Source organism: Sturnus vulgaris, chromosome 19 (genome assembly GCF_052056855.1).
Source record: "Sturnus vulgaris isolate bStuVul1 chromosome 19, bStuVul1.hap1, whole genome shotgun sequence".
In the NCBI taxonomy this organism is placed as follows: Eukaryota; Metazoa; Chordata; class Aves; order Passeriformes; family Sturnidae; genus Sturnus; species Sturnus vulgaris.
This window is the reverse complement of record NC_142261.1, coordinates 3,882,287-3,900,423: the sequence shown is the minus strand read 5'-3', so window position 1 is coordinate 3,900,423 and position 18,137 is coordinate 3,882,287. Positions and strand designations below refer to the sequence as shown.

The 18,137-nt window shown below is 52.6% G+C and overlaps 1 protein-coding gene across 1 annotated transcript in view; it reads right to left on the bottom strand.

Moving 5' to 3' along the window:
* Positions 1 to 4,531: 4,531 nt before the first annotated feature.
* The window catches only part of RPH3A (rabphilin 3A), a 29,321-nt gene continuing 15,715 nt past the window's right edge, over positions 4,532 to 18,137 (bottom strand). Inside the window, exons 5-20 of the mRNA XM_088176194.1 lie at positions 17,555 to 17,684; positions 16,873 to 16,959; positions 16,367 to 16,529; positions 13,914 to 14,051; positions 13,715 to 13,810; positions 13,530 to 13,592; positions 13,266 to 13,457; positions 12,528 to 12,607; positions 11,916 to 11,990; positions 10,853 to 10,962; positions 10,191 to 10,317; positions 9,747 to 9,803; positions 8,845 to 8,996; positions 7,797 to 7,878; positions 7,214 to 7,310; positions 4,532 to 6,889 (exon numbers count right to left, since the gene is read on the bottom strand). Of these exons, the coding sequence (XP_088032320.1) occupies positions 6,759 to 6,889; positions 7,214 to 7,310; positions 7,797 to 7,878; positions 8,845 to 8,996; positions 9,747 to 9,803; positions 10,191 to 10,317; positions 10,853 to 10,962; positions 11,916 to 11,990; positions 12,528 to 12,607; positions 13,266 to 13,457; positions 13,530 to 13,592; positions 13,715 to 13,810; positions 13,914 to 14,051; positions 16,367 to 16,529; positions 16,873 to 16,959; positions 17,555 to 17,684 (1,780 nt within the window). The 3' untranslated portion in view covers positions 4,532 to 6,758. The remainder of the gene's footprint in view (positions 6,890 to 7,213; positions 7,311 to 7,796; positions 7,879 to 8,844; positions 8,997 to 9,746; positions 9,804 to 10,190; positions 10,318 to 10,852; positions 10,963 to 11,915; positions 11,991 to 12,527; positions 12,608 to 13,265; positions 13,458 to 13,529; positions 13,593 to 13,714; positions 13,811 to 13,913; positions 14,052 to 16,366; positions 16,530 to 16,872; positions 16,960 to 17,554; positions 17,685 to 18,137) is intronic.

Sequence of the window (18,137 nt, the reverse complement as noted above, 5' to 3'; positions counted from 1 at the left end):
CTGCCGGTCTCCAAAGCCTTGTTTCCCTGAAAACCTTCCAGCTGCTCGATCACAGCCAATTTGCAAGGCCAAGACATTTAAAACACCCCGGGGATGAAAGGTCTGAGCTCCAGCAAGGTGAGAGCTCCTGGAAACTCATCCTTTGGGAGAGTTTTGGAGATAAGGCAGAGCCTGAATTCCCCCTCTGGAAGTCCCACTTGCCTTTACAATGGAGCAGGAGTCACACGGAGCCGAATAACTCGGATTTTAAAAGGAAAATACTCTTTGTTAGAGGCTGAATAAAGCCCTGATTTGCCGAGGCTCTGGAGATCTTGGCTGTGGCACTCCGGGTTTCCATGGCAGGGCTCTTATCAGGGAGATACCGATCAGCTCTGCCCAGCTCGCCCTTAATTAACGATGCTGACCCTCATCAGGGGACAAAGAGCAGTGACAGAGACACCTGTGAATTTCTCAGGCTCCTTCCCTCTCAAATTCAGCCCATCCTGTTTACAAACACCCCCAAGGCTTCTCGCTGGCAATTCACTTTGACCCGGCCTAAATTCTGTTTGGTTTTTTTGCTCCTTTTTGTCTGCCACAGCTTTTATTCCCCGGTTTGCCCCCGATCAAGGCCAGCCTTTTTGTTCGGACAGCTTCTGAAAGGAGTTTGTTGGGATTTTTCCCAGCAAACCTGAGAAATCCGTTATCTCTGCAGCCCTAATGGATTCAGGGAGCTGCTCAGATGTTTGAAAGCAGAAAACTGCAGTTTTCCAGCCTGGTTCCAGCTATTCCATCCAGCTTGGAAGGCAGGTGCCAGCATCCCACTGCCTGATCTTCCCAATTGCATTCGCTGCCCAGCATTCCCAAAATGTCCCCAAAGGAGCCGTGTCCGTGTCCCCCACGCTGAGAATCCCATCCCGCTCCTGCCAGGCCCATATTCCACTCCCAGCTGAGACTCACCCCCCTGGATTGCAGGAAAATGCATTTTTACAGCTCTTGGTGCAGCAGAAGGATGGGAAGGGCTGGATCCACACAGCAGGGACTGGGGGAGGGAGTGATCCCTTCCCATCCCTGCAGGATGTGGGAATAACATCCCACCTAAACCCACTCTCTGCCAGTCTGAACCCATTCCCTGTGCCCTGGACAATGCTGCTCTTTGAAATGCAGACCCCAGGTGGGATGAGCTCAGTGCCTCAGCCAGGCTGGGATGGAGGGGTGGTGGCTGGAAAACAGCAAAGCCACGGAAGCAAAGCCTTAGGATGATGGGAGCAGGGTGGAAAAATCAGATTTTTGTGCTTGTTTCTAATGAAATGCCACTTTCCACGCTGGGCAGCACGGGCACAAATTATCCCAACTGATCCTGGCATTGAGACAGTTCCCATGTGCTGGAGATCCCATTCGTGTCCCCATCCCATCCCATCCCAGGTGCATTCCTCATTCCAACTCCATCTCCTGGGGTGTCTCCCAGTACAAACCATTATGCCCAGTTAATTTTCAAGCTGTGCTTAATCAGACTCCATTTCCTTTTCCAATTCTTTTCCCATTATCCCACGCTACTTTTCTTGGAGTGTGGAATCTTACACTCCCATTCTGCTGCCTGCCATAAAAAAAAAAAAAAAGAGCTGGTATTTATTGTATGGATTTTTCTTCCCCAAAAAAGCCAGGAAATTCACACAACCACTAAAACACAGCTCCGGATTTCACTGGCATGGGAGGAGCTGAGCATCCCCTGAAGTCTCCACTGGCCTCTCCCACTCAAGATCCAACATTCCCCTGTGGAAAAACATCCCAAAACTCAGGAAAATCTTCATGGCCTCTCCAGATGCCAGCAAGACTTTCACCACTGCAATGGCCAGTAGCCCAGAGGAGGTGGTGGCCAAGCTCTGGGCATTGAAGGGGAAAGAGAAGAGTTTATTTTAGGCTGAGGACTGATGAGATGAAAGCCATTGATCCCAGCTCGTAATTACATTGTTATCTCTGCCCTGGGAGATAAAGAGATTTCTCCTTGCTGGCTTTTGGAAAAGCTGGGCTGGAAAGCGGATAGAGAAGGGATTTATTTATTTGAGCTACTCTATTTTTTAAGTGAAATATTAAAGAGGAAAAACTTGGGTTTTTTTAATTTTACTTTTTTTCCCCCAGGAGATGGGAAGCCAGGGAAGGTTTCTCTCCTGCTCAGTGCGCTCCTGATTCCCCAGGATCAGGCAGGAGATGAGGAAAGCTCCATAACACGGAATTTTTAATGAATTATCCCACATGAGGTAATCAGAAATCAGCACTGCGGGGCATGGGTTGGGTCACTGGGTGCTGCTGTGACCTCCTGGAGCCACGGGAGCCTTGTGGCCACTTGGCCACACTGGAGTGGAACAAGAGCCCAAGGCTTTGCCAACACCTCCATCCCGTGGCTTTTCTCCAGGGATGGTCCTGGCCCCTCTCCCAGATCAGCCAAGGACCTGCCTCGGGTCCTGGCAGCTGCTGAAGGAGCTGCTGCCATCCCCATTGCCCAGCCCCCGGGGATGAAGAGCAAACTGGAATTGATTTCCCAAATTCCTGTAAATTCCTGCTCCTGACTGGCCTGGCCAGAACTGGGATGAGAATCCATTGATTGCTCCAAAGGTCCAAATCCAATCAGCACATGAGGAAAGTGGCTGGAAGAGTGGAATGGTTCAGATGTGCTGAGATGGAATTAAAATCGGGAAGCCAGGAGATGCAAAGGATGGTCCTGAACAAGCCCAATTTGCAATCCAAGGACTTTCCTTCTGGAGGGGCCGAGAAGAAAATGGGAGGAGAAATAGAGGGAATAAAGGATCCTCTCTTATTCCCATGGATTTGCACAGAATCCCTCTTTGGAATCATTTTCCATTCAGGAATTCACAACCAACAACGGCTGGTGCTGCCTCAGCACCTTCATCCCAGAGAATCCTCATCCCAGTCTTCCTCTGGAACTGGGTGCTCTCTCTGCTGGCACCTCTTGGATTGGATTTCTTGGCTGGGAGATCTCGGATGGGACTGGAATTCCTCCACTGGGATTTCTCTGCTGGCCAGGAAATGAAAAAGAGGAGGAAAAAATCAATGAGAAGAACTCAACTCTGGAAAACAAAAGCAATTAAAAGAAGGTAAAGCTCAATTTTAAGGCTGCTGGACTTCCCTGGGAATGTTTTTCCCAGAGGACAAAGCCTCAACTCATCCCTGCCTCTGAAGGTTTGGAAGAGAAGCAGATTAGGAGCGGATTGCCCCCCCCCCCAGATTCCCAAATTCCTGGGAATAGCGGGACATCCTCCGGGCCCCTCCCATCCCTGGAGCTGCAGTGACATCTGCTGCTGTCCCTGGGCATCGCCACCGGCCCGCTCCCCATCCGAGGGGCGATGTCACCACCCGGCGCTCCCCGGGGCCACCGCCAGCCCTGACCAGGGAACCGAGCCTAAAAACTCCCCAGTAACAGGAAATAAAAGGAAACAATAGAAGGAAATAAAAGGAATTTTAAAAGGAAATAAAAGGAGGAAATAAGACAAGGAAATAGAAGGAAATAATAGAAAGAAATAGAAGGAAATAGAAGGAAATAATAGAAAGAAATAGAAGGAAAGAAATAGAACTAAATAATAGAAGGAAACAGAAGGAAATAAATAGAAATAGAAGGAAATAGAAAGAAATAGAACGAAATAGAACAAAATAATAGAAGGAAATAGAAGGAAATAAATAGAAAGAAATAGAACGGAATAATAGGAGGAAACAGAAGGAAATAGAAGGAAATAATAGAAGGAAATAGAAGAAAATAAATAGAAATAAATAGAAGGAAATAGAAGGAAATAATAGAAGGCAATAACAGAAGGAAATATAAGGGGGGAAAAGGAAATAAATAGAAGGGAATAAAAGGAAATAAATGTGAATAAAAGGAAATAAATAGAAGGGAATAAAAGGAAATAGAAGGAAATCTTCCTTGGTTGGAGCAGCAGCACAAGGGGAGCTGCCACCACCCGAGGGAGCAGCTCCTGCTCCCCAAACTGGAGAAGGAAAAAAAAAATCTCCCACCCTTGCTCCTGCCTTTCCTCAGGGCATTCAGCCCCAGGCACCAAGGCCATGGATGGTTTAAATCTGCACAATTTTATACCCAGGATATTCCCAAACCCAGGAATTCCTGTTACCCCCTGGGAGGATCCAGGATCTCTCCCCCACCCACCCCAAACTCCTCAACATCTCAAACCCAGCTCAATTCCAGCAGCCCCAACCCACCAGGAATTCCCAGAACCAAGCCCCTCTGCCCACCCCACGAGGTTCCTGTTCCCACAGGGAAGGAAAGAAGCCAAAATCCCAATTTTTTTTGTTTTTTTTTTTTTTGTTCTTTTCCAATAGTCTCACTTTATTTAGATACCACATCAAGAGAGGATGTTGTGCTGCATGCAGCGGAAGACTGGAGGATTTCTAATTCCTGTGTAACGTTTTATTTTTCTCTTAACAGTTGTAAACTGATATTTGGCTGTAAAATCACTGCATGCGAGTCTGAATGCAAACAGCAGTAGAAGAGGCTTTTCATTTTCTTTTTTTGCTTTTTTTGTTGTTAGTTTGTTTGTTTGTTTTTCACCATTCCCAATCCATAGGTGCATGCTTTATTTACAACAAAAAGAAGTCATTCAGGGCAGAAATTACCATCAGAAAAACTGAGAAGAGGGCGGGGGGGGGGGCCAGAGACCAGGGCCGTGGTTTTGCACAATACTGAGGAGATTGGCAAGTTGCACTTGATTTTTGGAGGTGCAAAGAGATGATCTGAGTATCCTTTTCCCAAAGAAAGCAGGCTGAACAGGGAATGGGAATACAGGACAGGGTAAGGGTAACCTTAACTGAGTTGTTCTGCACATACAAAGGAGGCTGGGCTGCTGCAGGACTGGGAGAAATTAAGGAATTGCTTCAATAATGAGTTTTAAAGGTTTTTTTTTTTACCCTCAGCCACACATTTCCTCAGCACAGCTCAGTGCTCAAATGCTGCTCTGGGTGTGAACAGGAATGTTTGGGCCAGGTCCATCCCTCTGGAAAGGATGGTGGCAGCTTAGAGTCATTAATGTTGAAAAAGGGAGAGTCCAACCATTGATCCTGGATCCCACAGCTCACCTGGGCTTGGAGCAGGGAGAATTCAGCACAGAGTGCAGAGGGAAACTGGCCAAAAGAAAGAATTGTTTCAGAGTGGCTCAGGGATGTCACACTGACTGGCACAGAGGCAAGAATTCCATGAAAAAGGGGAAAATTTCCAGGTGTCCTCTTCCATTGCACCCCTCTGTTCACCAAGCCACAAAAACCCAATCCCGGGATGGAGCCTGGGGTGATGGAAGAGGATTCCCAGCTCTGGCTGGACCCTCTGGGTTGGCTTTTCCCACCTGGAAATCCAAGGAGAGGGGAGCCTGTGTCAGGCTGGGCCAGCTCAGCACCGAGGGGTTTGTGTCACCCAGGGCTGGGGACACTCAGGGACACATCAGCAATTTCTGGGAGGGAAATAAAGAAAATATCAGGAGAACAAAACTCATCCAAGAGCTGCAGCAGAGGGTGCAGGGGGAGGTTTCACACACAACATGCGCAGCGTGACAAAAAATTCCAAATATTCCACAGTGCTTTGTGTGCTCCTGTCCACAGGGATGTGCTTGGGGTTTTCCAGAGCCAAGGAATGGTTCCAGAGCCAGGGAATGGTTGCACTGCCCAGCAGCAGCAGCTGCAGAGTTTTTGCTCTCCAGGCCACCCTTAAAGCATAGGCTGAGGAAAATTTTGTGCAGAAAAATCGGGAAAAATGAAAGAAAACCAAACCAAAACAGCCCCACTTTGGAGGATCTCGCACTGCTCCAGCTAATTCCAGGAGTTGGGCTGGTTTAAAGCAATAATCCTTGTACACATCATGGCCTGGGGGGGAAGTAGCAGCTTCCTCAGCTTTCCCTCCTGAGGAACAGCAAAATCCTTGGGAGCAGGAGGGGTCTGAGGGGATCCAGGGATTGCCTTCAGTCACAACTACACAGCTCAGAGGTGAAGAGGAGGTAGTCACAACCCTAAAACACAGCTGGGGCTCCCGGAGCAGAGGAGCCCCCGAATTCCTCGGGCGAAGGAACCAACCCAAACCTGCTTCCCTGCGAGCACACAGCTCCCCAAACCCTCCTTGTCGCTGTCACTGTGTTGGTGGTGGATCTTCTCGGCAAAAGGACGTGCCACAACATTGCTCAGGTGGGCCAGAGCAGAGGTGAAGCTCAAGCAGGACTCGCAGGATGACGCTGGTGACACCGGGTTTGGCCTGACCACGACGACAAGGACACCAGGCGACGGTGACACCCACACCAAAGCTTTTTTTTTTTTTTTTTTTTTTTTTCTCGTTATTGCAACTGAGGTATTGAGATCACACAAGCAGGACAGGCTGGTGCTCGCCAGCCCAGCGCTCCCATCTCCAGCTGGAGAGGAGGCTGGAGGGACACAGAGCGTCAGAAACGCGACGGGAACGCTGCCACGGGGACCAGGGAGAGAGAGAGAGAGAGAGAGAGAGAGAGAGAGGGAGGGGAACAGTCAGGAGGGAACTATTGCTTGCCAAAATTACACACCAGGAGAACTCAACGGCCTCCCTCCCCCAGCTGAAAAATAAATAAGGGGGAATAGAAAAGATCTTGGGGGAGTTTTCAGTGGAGGGGAGGATGGAGGACCCTGGGATCAGAGGCTGTAGCAAGGCGTGGCTGCGCTGGAAGACGGGACACCAGGGACATCGGGGACATCGGGGACCTACAGGGATGTGGCAGAGGGTGGGGAGGGCCGGGCAGAGGCTCCCTTTAATCGCTGGCCACGTGGTTCTCGTTCTGCAGGGTGTGCCAGCGCTCGATCTTCTTGTCCTTGTTCTTCAAACACTCGTACCAGTGTTTCAAGCGCTCGCCCTTGGCCGTGATTCCCAGCTGGCAACCGCCTGGGAAAAGGGGAGAAGAGAAGATTTTGTATCCAGAGGTGATGCTGATGTTCCAGGAAATCCCACCATGGGGACACACCTCACACCCTGCAATGCTTTTTCCCACCTCCTGGATTTAAAAAAACGAATGGAAAAGCCTGGAGATGCTTTTCCTGCCCGGAATACATTCCAGGATGTTGGAGGTGGGGCAGTGTGGGATGCACCCATCAGATTCCACCATCCCACCTGGGCAGGTGACCCAGGCTCCTCTCCCATCCAACAAACCCCGTACGAGGCTCCAAACCGCTGCCCCCCGAGGGCAGAGACCTGCAGCTCATCACTCACCGATGTAGTCATTGGATTTTCCGATGTCGTAATCCCAGACGGAAATGTCCAGGGATTTCTTGGCCAGGTCGGCGTGTTTGATGTCATAGAAGAACTCCTGCAGAAATGGGAACACTCACATCACACCCCAAAGGAAGACACACCCTAAAAGCTGCAGTTAAAAAGGGTTGGACCTGGATTCAAAAATCCAAGGAAAGGATGGTTAAAATATAATTAATGAAGGAAAAAATGCTTCTTCCCTGTGGCACCTCTTTTCCAGGAGCTGAGCTCACCCCTTGCACCTACCCTTGCCCTTTCCAGGTGTCCAAAAAGCAGCACCAGCGGAAAATTTTCAATTTCCACCCCCAGGAATGCTCATCCCACCCACATCCCCGGCTGGGATGACATGGAGCCAAGCAGCAGGGAGCTTTCAAGGGTGTGTGGTGCTGCCATGGCAAAGACATTCCCAAAATATTCCTGGGCACAGGAGTGGGAAAGGAGCTTTAGCAAAGAACCAAACCTCGGGGAGTTTGTCTTCCACCTCCTCCACTCAACACAGTATTCAGTGAATTGATTTAATAATATTAAAAATATCCATCCATACCTCGTTAAACTCAGGATTCAATGTTTTCTTCTTAATCTGTGTCTTGTGCTTGGCCTTTTTTCCCATGTCAGGTTTCAGCCAACTAGGGGCAACAGAAAACAGCTCAAAATTCAAGTGCAAGAACAGTGGGAGTTTATAAGCTTAAAAAGTGAGTTTCTAGGCTGGAAGAGATTTATTTAGGGCCAGTCTCCCTTCCCACCTTCCAGAGGATGTGGGAAAAGTGTGGGGCTGGGGCTGTGCAGCCTGACTGTGGATCCAGAACTCAATTTAGGGCTGGGATTGATTCGATCTCCGTTAGAAGCTGATTTAAAAATGTAAAGCCACCATCTTCTGTTTGTGGAAATGGAGAATACAACAAATAGAGGGAAGGGAAACTGCTCAGTTCCACTGAGCTACAAAGACATGAGCAGAATATGTTCAACATGAGAGTTACTGAATGGGTTTTAGGGAGAACAGAGGTTTTTTTTCTGAAGGCAAAGGGAAAAAAAAACCAGGAGCAAAACCCCCACCAGGAATGGCTGCAGGGACCTGTCCGTGGTGCAGCTCATGAAGTTGGAATAAAAACCTTGTTCCCACACATTCCCACGGGGGTTTATGGGGCAGCAAGTGGGGCACAGAGGGACACAGAGCCACCTCTGTCCTGCACCAGGGTGGGTCAGAGGTGAAGGAAAGGACTCGGTGTCCCTGGACTCCCAATACACCCTTAATGAGTCATGGGTGGGAATCCCACTCCTGTGGATCCCAGAGAAGTTTTGGGGCTGCAGCCCCAAACCCACCCCCACATCCCTCACACATCCTTGGCTTGCAGGCATCAGGAGATCAGACAAAGGCTGGACTCCTGATTTCCAACCTTTAACAATTCTGGGCTTCCCCATGAGGTAACCACAGGACATTTGGGGAGTGACAGACCCAAAGGCTGGGTCAGCACTCCAGAGCTGCACCCACAACGGGGACACCACTGCTGCTGGCCAGCTCCTGCAGTGCCAGGGCTCCTGAGGACAGCAGGTGGCTTCCATGGCCAGCCTGGAGCCATTCTTGGCTCACTCACAGCTTGACAAAGGGATCCGAGTATCCATTGGCATCCATGGCCGCCAGGTGCACGCAGCGCACGATGCCCACGATGAGCCCGCCCTGCTGCGTGCTGTACATGAGCGACACCAGGATCTTGCCACGCTCCTCCACATCCCCACCACGATCCACCTGCAGGGGGGAGCCGGGACAGGAAAACTCAGCGGAGGAGCAGGAGGGACGGGATGGATATCGGGGAATGGGATGGAGGGAGCCGGGACAGGAAAACTCAGCGGAGGAGCTGAGATGGGGGATTAAAGAGTGAGGAATAGTTCATCAAAATTAACTAACCAAGGCAATGAGGAATGCCTGACATTTACCGTGCTGGCAAAAATCGAGAGGAAAGGCAGACTGGTTTGTGATAAAGGGAGCCAGAACTTGCAAACAGGGTGAAGGGTGCAAGGCTACCAGTGGTAAGTGAGAAATACAAAATCTTAAACCAGCAAGAACTAATCTCAAGGTCTGGAATGTGCCCAAAAGGCTCATGCTCTGGAGACAACGCTGAAAAGTTCAAGTGCAACGAAGAGTTTGGAAGAGAGCCCCGAACTGGGGAGGCGACAGCACAAAAGGATTTTTGGTTCATTTTAATACGAAGCGAGGGTAGGCGGGACTAGGCGGGGCTAGGACATGAATATGTATTAGGTATATTGTGTAATCCTTGGCTTTTAGGGAATAAATAGAGCAATATTTGAAGTTTCGGGGTGCATGCTTTGGGAGGAGCTAGCGCCTCAGCGCTGAATAAATGCACACCTACTTTTTAACTCTCATTTCCTACGAGTTATAGAGTCAGAGCAGGAGGGATGGGATGGATATCAGGGAATGGGATTGGGGGATAATGGGGTTGTACACATGGATGGAGCTTGTCCTGCTCCCAGGACTCACCTCCTCTTCGTACAGAGCCATCCCACGGGACGCCCCGGTTGTTCCGGTGCGCTTTGTCTGGGATGGGAAAGGATAAGGACACTGCCGTGAATGGCCAGGAGAGGCACCATCCCACAGCAAAAAAAAAAATCTGGGAATGCGCTGCACTCTGGAGTGTCCATCTGCTCCATAACCCCCACCCCAGCAGATTCCACAGGGGACACAGCAACCTGTCCCCTCCTCCATGGTGACATCCATCCAACAGGAGCAGTCCCTGGAGTCATTTCCCATGGATTCCCACCACGCTCTGATCTCCTGGCCTTGGGATGGCACCTCGGGCACAGGTGGGAATCCAACTCCTAAAGGTGCCAGGGAAATCAGGCACCTCCAGCCCGTCCCTGCATCCCTCAGGGCCATTTTTCTGCAATCCCAACGGGAACCAAAGGGATTTTCACGGGCACTCACTGGGATTACTCTCTCCAGGCAGATGTTGAAGTTCTTTTTCTGGTTGGCTTTGAGTTTTTTCAAGGCAACTCTGGTTTCTCCGATAAATTCGTTGTGGCCGAATTTGTCCTCGTCACACACGGAGATCCTGGAGGGAAGAGGGAAAGGGGAACATCAACCAAGGGCACTGGAAAAGCAAAGAAAAGTCCCCCCCCCAAACCCACCCTTGATCTGGATTTCCTCTGACCAAAAGCAGTCAAATTTCTAGCTTAAAAAGAAAAAAAAAAAGTAAAAAAAATCAACATTTTTAATATTTGCTTTATGATGTTGCAAGAAATCAAGAGATGGAAGTTTCCTGAGGGGGGAAAGAATCATAAATTTTGAGAGATATTTATAGGGACTTTTTAATCTGAACCATTGTCAAATCAGCAGAGATGCACATCTCTATAATGATAAAAATTATAATCAATAACTTACTATTAAATGACAAGGTCAAAATACCAGTTTTCCTCTCTTATTAAAAAAACATCCGAACGAGCAAATTCACGTTGACTTTAACTCAAAACTGCATTTCCAGCCCCGCTGCACTCCTGGGGGTGATGCTGTGAGTGAGGACACCCAAAACCTCATCCCACCCTTCTGTGGGATCCCTGGGCTCCTGCTGCAGGGTTTTGTCTCCTTGCCTGAGGGTTTTCCTCTGCATGTCCTCGTCGGTGATGCCGTGGTACACCAGGGTCTCGTTCCACACGGGGTTCCGGGTGTTGCGCAGCGTCTTCGTCCTCAGCTTGTTCGACTGTGAGGGGTCAAAGAAACCCACAGGAATTCCACCCCAGGATCCCTCCCTCCCTGCCCAAATCCCAGCTCCTGGCAGATCACATCTGGCACATCTGGGTGATGGTGAGCCAGTGATTCCAGGGGAGCATCAAGGTGGAATTTTGCAAAGGTGGTGGCGGGGAGAGCCTGGATTTTGTCACTCCTTGGGGTTTGTTCCCTCAAGGAGAGGGGAAAAGGTGCCCAGGGCAGGGGCATGGTCTAAAGGAGGTGACAGGGAATTGAGGAGCTGTCACTTCCTTGTCTTTCACAACTGCACATTCAAAGTTTTAAAAAGTATCAGCAAATGAGAGCAATAGAAATCAAAGCAATTCTCATCACACTCAGATTTCCTCCAAACCCAGGAATCCCCCGTGCATAAAGCAAAGCTGTAAAATCAATCCAATGATTTTATTATCAGTTTTCCCCTGGTTTTACTCCTGGTTCCTCTGAGCAAAACTCTGCTGCACCCTCTAAGCAAAGAGCCAGCACTGCTGGTGGTCATTCCTTCCTCAAGATTTGCCCACCAAGATCAGCTCTGGGGCTGGGGGGGGGGAGATTTCCAGGAATTCCCATGATGGAAACAGAATTTCCCCCATGGTTCTCTCCCCACAGCCCCAACAAGAACGTGCTGCAGGGTTGGATAATTCCAACGCTGGCCATAATTAGATTTTTTGCCAGATGTTTTTTGATGCATTAACAGCAATGCCTCCTCTGGAGCTTCCCTCCATCCCTGAGCAGATTCCTGCCTGCAGGATGAGCTGTTCCTCAGCTCTGGGAGAGCATCTGGGAGCACCATCCCTGTTTGGAGAAAGCCCCGGGGGAAACAGCAGCGAGCAGAGAAATCAACAGGAAAATCTGATCCGAGGGAGGGACCTGAGGGGGATTTGAGAAACCTCTGCTCCATCCCCAGCACCGAACCTGGCAAAGCCTCACCTTGCTGGCTCCAGGCAGGAGGTGCAGCTTCACATAGGGATCAGCCAGGCCGTTGGAATCCATTGGTTTTAAGCCCTGAAAAAAGGTAAAGGAAACACAGGACGTGAATCTTTGCCTTCAGAGGCAAGGAAGAGAAAAAGCTGCCTGTGAAAAACTCAGAGAAAATGTGTTCAGTGACCCAAGAGCCTCTGGCCTGAGCGGCTGTGAGTGCCAGGATGTGCTGAAACATCCAACCCATCCCTGGAAAAATCAGAATTGTAGAATCACAAGACGGTTTGGCTTGGAAGAGACCTCAAATATCACCAAGTTCCACCTCCTGCCACAAGCAAGGACATTTTCCAATATCCCAGGTTGTTCCAAACCCTGTCCAACCTGGCCTTGGACACTTGCAGGGATGAGGCAGCCACAGTTTCCCAGGGAGGACTCTTCCAGGGCATCACAGATCTCTTGGATCCACACAAGAAAACCCCCCCCAACTCGCCCCATGCTGGGGTCTCCCAAGGAAGCAGCCTCTGCCAACAGCCACAGGGCTTCCATCCCATTGTACCAGAGAAACTGGGAGCCAGATGGATTTAAATCAGGGGAAAAGGGGGAAAAAAGAGGAGCTCTTGCCTTGGCCTTGATGAGGGTGCAGTGCAGGGAGCTGTTGTCCTGGTCGTAGAGCAGGCTGAACTCCAGAGCTCCCAGTGTGGCTGACAGCAAGGGAGGAGGAGGAGGAAACAACCTCGTTAAAACCCCAGCCAATAACTGCATTTAATCATCCCCGATTAGTAATAATTAGAAAGATTTGCGGGTCAAATGTAAAAGCTGTTTAATGCAGTGAGAGTGTGCTGGCAGTGGCCAAACTGCCACAAATCCAGGCGGATTCAGGAGCTGTGCACAGCTCTGCAGAGCAGGCACTGCCCAGGGAGAGCAGCCTGGTGCTTTGGAGCTGTCTCCAATATTCACCAGGCAGACGATGAACCCAACCAACCCTTCCCACCGCAATTCCACCCTGGAGCGCCCTGAGGAGATGCTCCAGCTCGGGACAGCACCTCCTCCCAAGGCTGGGGCTTATTGGAAACCAGCTCAGGCTCGTGTTCCTTCATCCCAGGGATGAAGAGCAGGCACAGAGGGCATCAGCTGCTCCAACCCAAGCACCTCTTCCCTGCCCCGAGCAGGGAACACCCAGGATGTTCTACCACAGATCCTCCCCCTCAAATCCCCGCCCCAGCTCCAAGCCCCGCATTCCCCAAGGACTTTCCGTGCTGGAGAGCCACCATGCGAGTCACACCCGCCCAGGAACCCCCAAATCCCACATCTCCCAAAGAAACCCCCTCCCTACCATCCCCTCCCTTCCTGGGGACCTACTGCCTTCATCCGAGTCGTAGCTGTTGGCATCCTCCTCCTCTTCCTCGCGGGGCTGCTGCTGCTGCCGCTGCGGGGCCGCGGATGCCGCCGGGGGCTGTGCGGGGGCCGGGGGCTGCCAGGCCGGCCTGTCCTCCCTGCCGGGGGGCGCGGCAAAGCCCCCTCCCCGCTCCGGGGGTCCCAGCGGGGGGCTGGCTGCGGGAGGAACCCCCCGTTAGCCCCCGGCCCGCTTTGCCCCCCAGCCCCCCGCAGCCAGCCCGGGGTTACCTTGTCTGTCCGGGAAGCGAGCGGGACCCCCTGGACCCGGCCTTGCTGCTGCGGCCGCCGGCGCTGGGGACAGAGGTGGCATCACCGGGCTTGGCCCGGGACATGCCCTCGTGCCCTCTGTCACCGCGCCAAGCCCGTGGGGTGTCCCCAGGGACCGCCCTGGCTCCATTCCCATCGCATCCTACCTGCGGGTGCTGCTGCCGGGGCAGATCCACCAGCGGGAGCGGCGGTGGCCGGTGGGGGTGGCCGCTGGCCTTGCATGGAATTGGTTCTTTTCACGCCTGCAAGGACAGGGGACAATCAGCAGGGACCACCCGCAGGTGGCTCCCGGCTTTGTGTCCCCCCATGTGTCCTTGCAGGGACGCAGGAGAGCATCGCTCTCACCGGGGCTCCTGCTGACCCCGCTGTCGGCAGCGTAGTCCCGATTGTCGCTGTCCCCAGCGGTGTCCTCGCTGCCACACGGACCCGGCCGGGCCTCGGCCGCTTTGCGGCTCCCCCGGGCGGCCGCTGTGCCGTCGGTGCCTGTAAGGAGAGGGATAAAGGAGCAGTGAGGCCGGAAAAGCGAGCTGCCATGCCTGGGTGCCAGCAGCAAGGGGACAATGGGCACGGCCACTGCAGCAGGAGGGCTCTGCACCATCAAACCTGCACACAGTGCTCAGGAAATGCCCAAGGACACGAGAATCCCATGGGAAAACAATGCCTGAGGTATCCATCAGCACCCATCAAACCCCTGATGGCATCACAGCTCCACATTCCTGGGATAGGGAGAGGGGGGTGTCGTATTTTCCTTCTGCTGATCATCTCCCATTTATTAAGGGGACAACCGTGGCAGCTGCCTCTGCCTCTCCCTTCCATCACCCAGCAGGGATAAATCCCAGCCCAGCGCTCCGGGGTGATGAATTGCAACCCCACGGACGTGACGGGAAAGGTCTCGGCGCTCACCTGGCTGCTGCTGGAGACGCCAGGGATAAATCTTTGCCGTGACATAAATGGGCTGTTTCTCCTTGGCTGGGCTCTCAGGGTCACCGGGCGCGAAGGACAAAGCGGAACGCAACAGATTGTGGCGGGGAAAGGAGGAGGGAGAGAGGGAAAAACACCGGGAATGCTGAAGAGCGGGGAGGGGGGGGAAATGAGCATCCAGGAGCAGGAGCCCCGTGGTGCAGAGAGAGCGGTGCAATAAATAATTTTCCAAGGGAGCTGTAGGAAAATTATGGGCACGGCAGGAGCATGCTGACCACCGGGAGGGACGTGCGGAGCTGGCAAAGCCTTCCCGGCTCCAGGATTAATAAAAGCTGCCTGTGGGGCTGCGAGGTTTAACGGCATCAGCTACGGGCGTGATTAAATCCCTTAATTAAGTGCTTCCCCCAACTGCTGCTGCACGAGGAGGGAGATCGTCATTTGGGGGCATCAGAGCCTAAAGGAAGGGTGGGATGGAGGGGACCATTCCAGGCAGGAACTGTCCCCTCAGCCTCTCTTTGCCTCTTCCTCGGAGCCAAGGAAGATGAGGGTTTGCAGCCACTGCGCTGCTCCCAACTTAATCATCACCCAAATGAGAAGCAGACGGTGTTGGAGGGGGATCAGAGATCCTCATCCCATGTGGAAGTGTGAAAATGGGGGCTGATACTCCAAATGAACTCCTCCTCACTCTCCACATCTCCCTGACAGGAGCCATGTGGGGGTCGGGCTCTTCTCCCAGGTAAGAAGCAACAGGACAAGAGGAAATGTTCTCAGGCTATGCCTGGAGAGGTTTAGGTTGGATATGATGGAAAATTTCTTCACTAGAAGTGTTGTCCAGCACTGGCACAGCTGCCCCGGAGTCCCCACCCCTGAGGGAGGATTTAACAGCAAGGTGGATGTGGCCCTTGGGGACATGGGTCAGTGCTGGCCTTGCCAGTGCTGGAGGAATGATTGAACTCCATGGGCTTTGAGAGCTTTTCCAAGCAGAATGATTCCATGATTGGAAGTGCTGGAGGATGCAAGAAATAACCAGAACAAGCCGCTGCTGCATCCCCACCCTGCTCTGCCTCCCGTGCCCGGCACAAGGTTCGGCTGCTCCATCCCGCACACACAGGCCAAGCCCCCACAAGCCTCCTAAACATTCCTCGGGAGGTTTTCCAAGGACTGCCGTTAAATAACCAGGAAAAAAAGAAAAAAAAAAAAGCCCCAAAAAGCACCTGCCCCTCCCTCCCAGCAGGACCCACCACCCACGGAGGCGGCTCTGGAATGGCAGCGGCTCAGCCCCGGCGTGTGCGGGAGGTGGGGAAGCCCTGGAATAACCCGGGCATCCCCCGCAGGGTGGGCGGCAGCAGCAAGGAGAGATCCCCCTGCAGCATCCCCGGGGGAAACTGTGCGGGAAAACGCCTTGGGAATAGAAGGAGGCAGGGACGGGGCTCGGCACAGGGAGGGGACAAAGGCCGGTGCTTACCCTCGGTGTCCTCGGCATCCGCCTGGCCTTGGGGGCACAAACAGAGCGAGAGGGGGTGAAGCTGCGGCCCACGCACCCCCAACCCCATCCCGGGACACGCTGCCATGTTGCCCCAGATTTCCCTATTTTATCCCTATTTTTTCAAGGCTTCTCCATCACCACGTCCCTACCCAGGCGCTGCCCAAACTCTCTCCCCACCCGGCGCTGCTTTGCTCCTGCATCCCCATCCATCCCCACTTGGAAATCCTGGATAAAACATCTCCAGGCTCCACTGTACCCCCTTTAGGACACAGGCAGCAGCCACACGACTGCTCTGGATGCTTTTTCCCCAGAGTTTTCCCTTGCTGAGGAAGGGAAGGAGCCCCAGAGCCTCGCTGGCAGTGCTGGGGGAGCAGAACCCGCTGTCACCTACCTCGGGTGGGTGCCCGGGAGGAGATTTTGGGGTCCGGGGCGGGCGGCTCGGCCGGGCGGGGCTCGCTCGGGGTTTGGGGACCCTTCTTGCTGATGGGCATCTGCTGCGGCAGCATCTGCTTGGGCAAACCCTTGAAGAACCAGGCACCGGAGCGTTTCCACACCTGCGGGAGCAGAGTCCAACCTCTCAGAGCTTCAGCCGGCAGCTGGACGATGTGCGACCCCACATCCCCACCCTGCAGCCCATCCCGCTAATTAATTAATCAATTAACTCCCCTGGCTCACGCTGCAGCAGCCAACCTCTGCCCGTAACATCCCTTTGGACCGCCAAACCTTCATTTTCATGAATTTTGTTTTCATTTTGCGTAGAAAACAAAACCACCCTGTAAGAACCACGCTCAGACAGCGGCTGGATGGCGCTGGAGGCCCCCGGGAGGTTGAGTGGGTCCCATCTCGGAGGTGTGGGGTGGGGACAGGGGGACAGCAGGGACAGGGGGACACACGCACCTCCCGCTGCTCGCTGCAGATCTTGCAGAGCCAGATGGCCTGGGGCCGGTTGTTGGTGGTCTGCACCCCGCACTTGGTGCACACGTTCTGCGGGCAAAAACAAAAGAGCTAGGTGACAAAAAAATGCCACCAAAATGTCCCCAACACCAGCAGGGTCTGTGCAACGAGAGCTTTGCCTGCACAAGCACCGGTGACTCCGGGGATGCCAGGCTATGGAAACTCATCACCAAATTGAATAAGTTTTACTTCTGGTACTATAGAAAAATCTTGTAAGACTTCTTTCAAATAAGTTAGGAGATTCTGTAAATCCTTGAGGCAATCTTGTCTGTCTAAGCTGTTTTCTCCCCGTATCAGGATCTTCCCATTCAAAGGTAAATGTGTCTCTACTTCAGATAGGGCACAGGCCCTAAAGGCATCTTTGAGATCTGCTATGCTAAACCATCAATGTGATGGAGGAATTTAAATTAATAGTGTGTAGGGGTTAGGTACCACTGGATATTGATCTGTATTTCATTTGTTCACTTCTCTCAGGTCTTGGACAAAACTGCACATCCCGTTCGATTTTCTTACCGCTAACACGGGAATATCGCGGGGACACAGGCATGGCTCTAAAATTCCCCCAAAATCCGTGGTGCCCTCCAGGTGAGGGGGGTTTGTGGGGCTCAGGAGGGGAGGGTCTCACCTTCTTGCAGTCCTCACAGACGACACAGGCTTGTCCCCTCGTCCCCAGCTGCTCCCCGCAGAGGATGCAGCGGTTCACGCCGTCCCCCAGCACGCTGCGGCGCATGTCCTCCAGCCGGGTCATCAGGCGCCTGGAATGGCACAGGGAACGGCAGGAATGGCACAGGGAACGGTAGGAAAGCTGCTGGGAATTTTTCTGGCCAGGAAAAGGCCAGGAATGGCACAGGGAACGCCAGGGAAAAGCCAGGAATGGCACAGGGAACGCCAGGGAAAAGCCAGGAATGGCACAGGGAATGTCAGAGAATGTCAAGAATGGCACTGGGAATGTCAGGAAAGGTGTTAGGAATGCCAGGGAATGGCCAGGGATGGCACAGGGAATGCCAGGGAAAGGGCAGGAATGACACAGGGAATGCCAGGAATGGCACAGGAAATGCCAAGAAAAGGGCAGGGATGGCACAGGGAATGCCAAGGAAAGGGCAGAATCCGGGGACTGTTCCACTGTTCCTTTTCTGGGTGTCGCTCCCCATGGAGCCTCTCCCTTTCCAGCTTTGGGACAAAGCCACATTCCAGCAGGAAATAAAGCT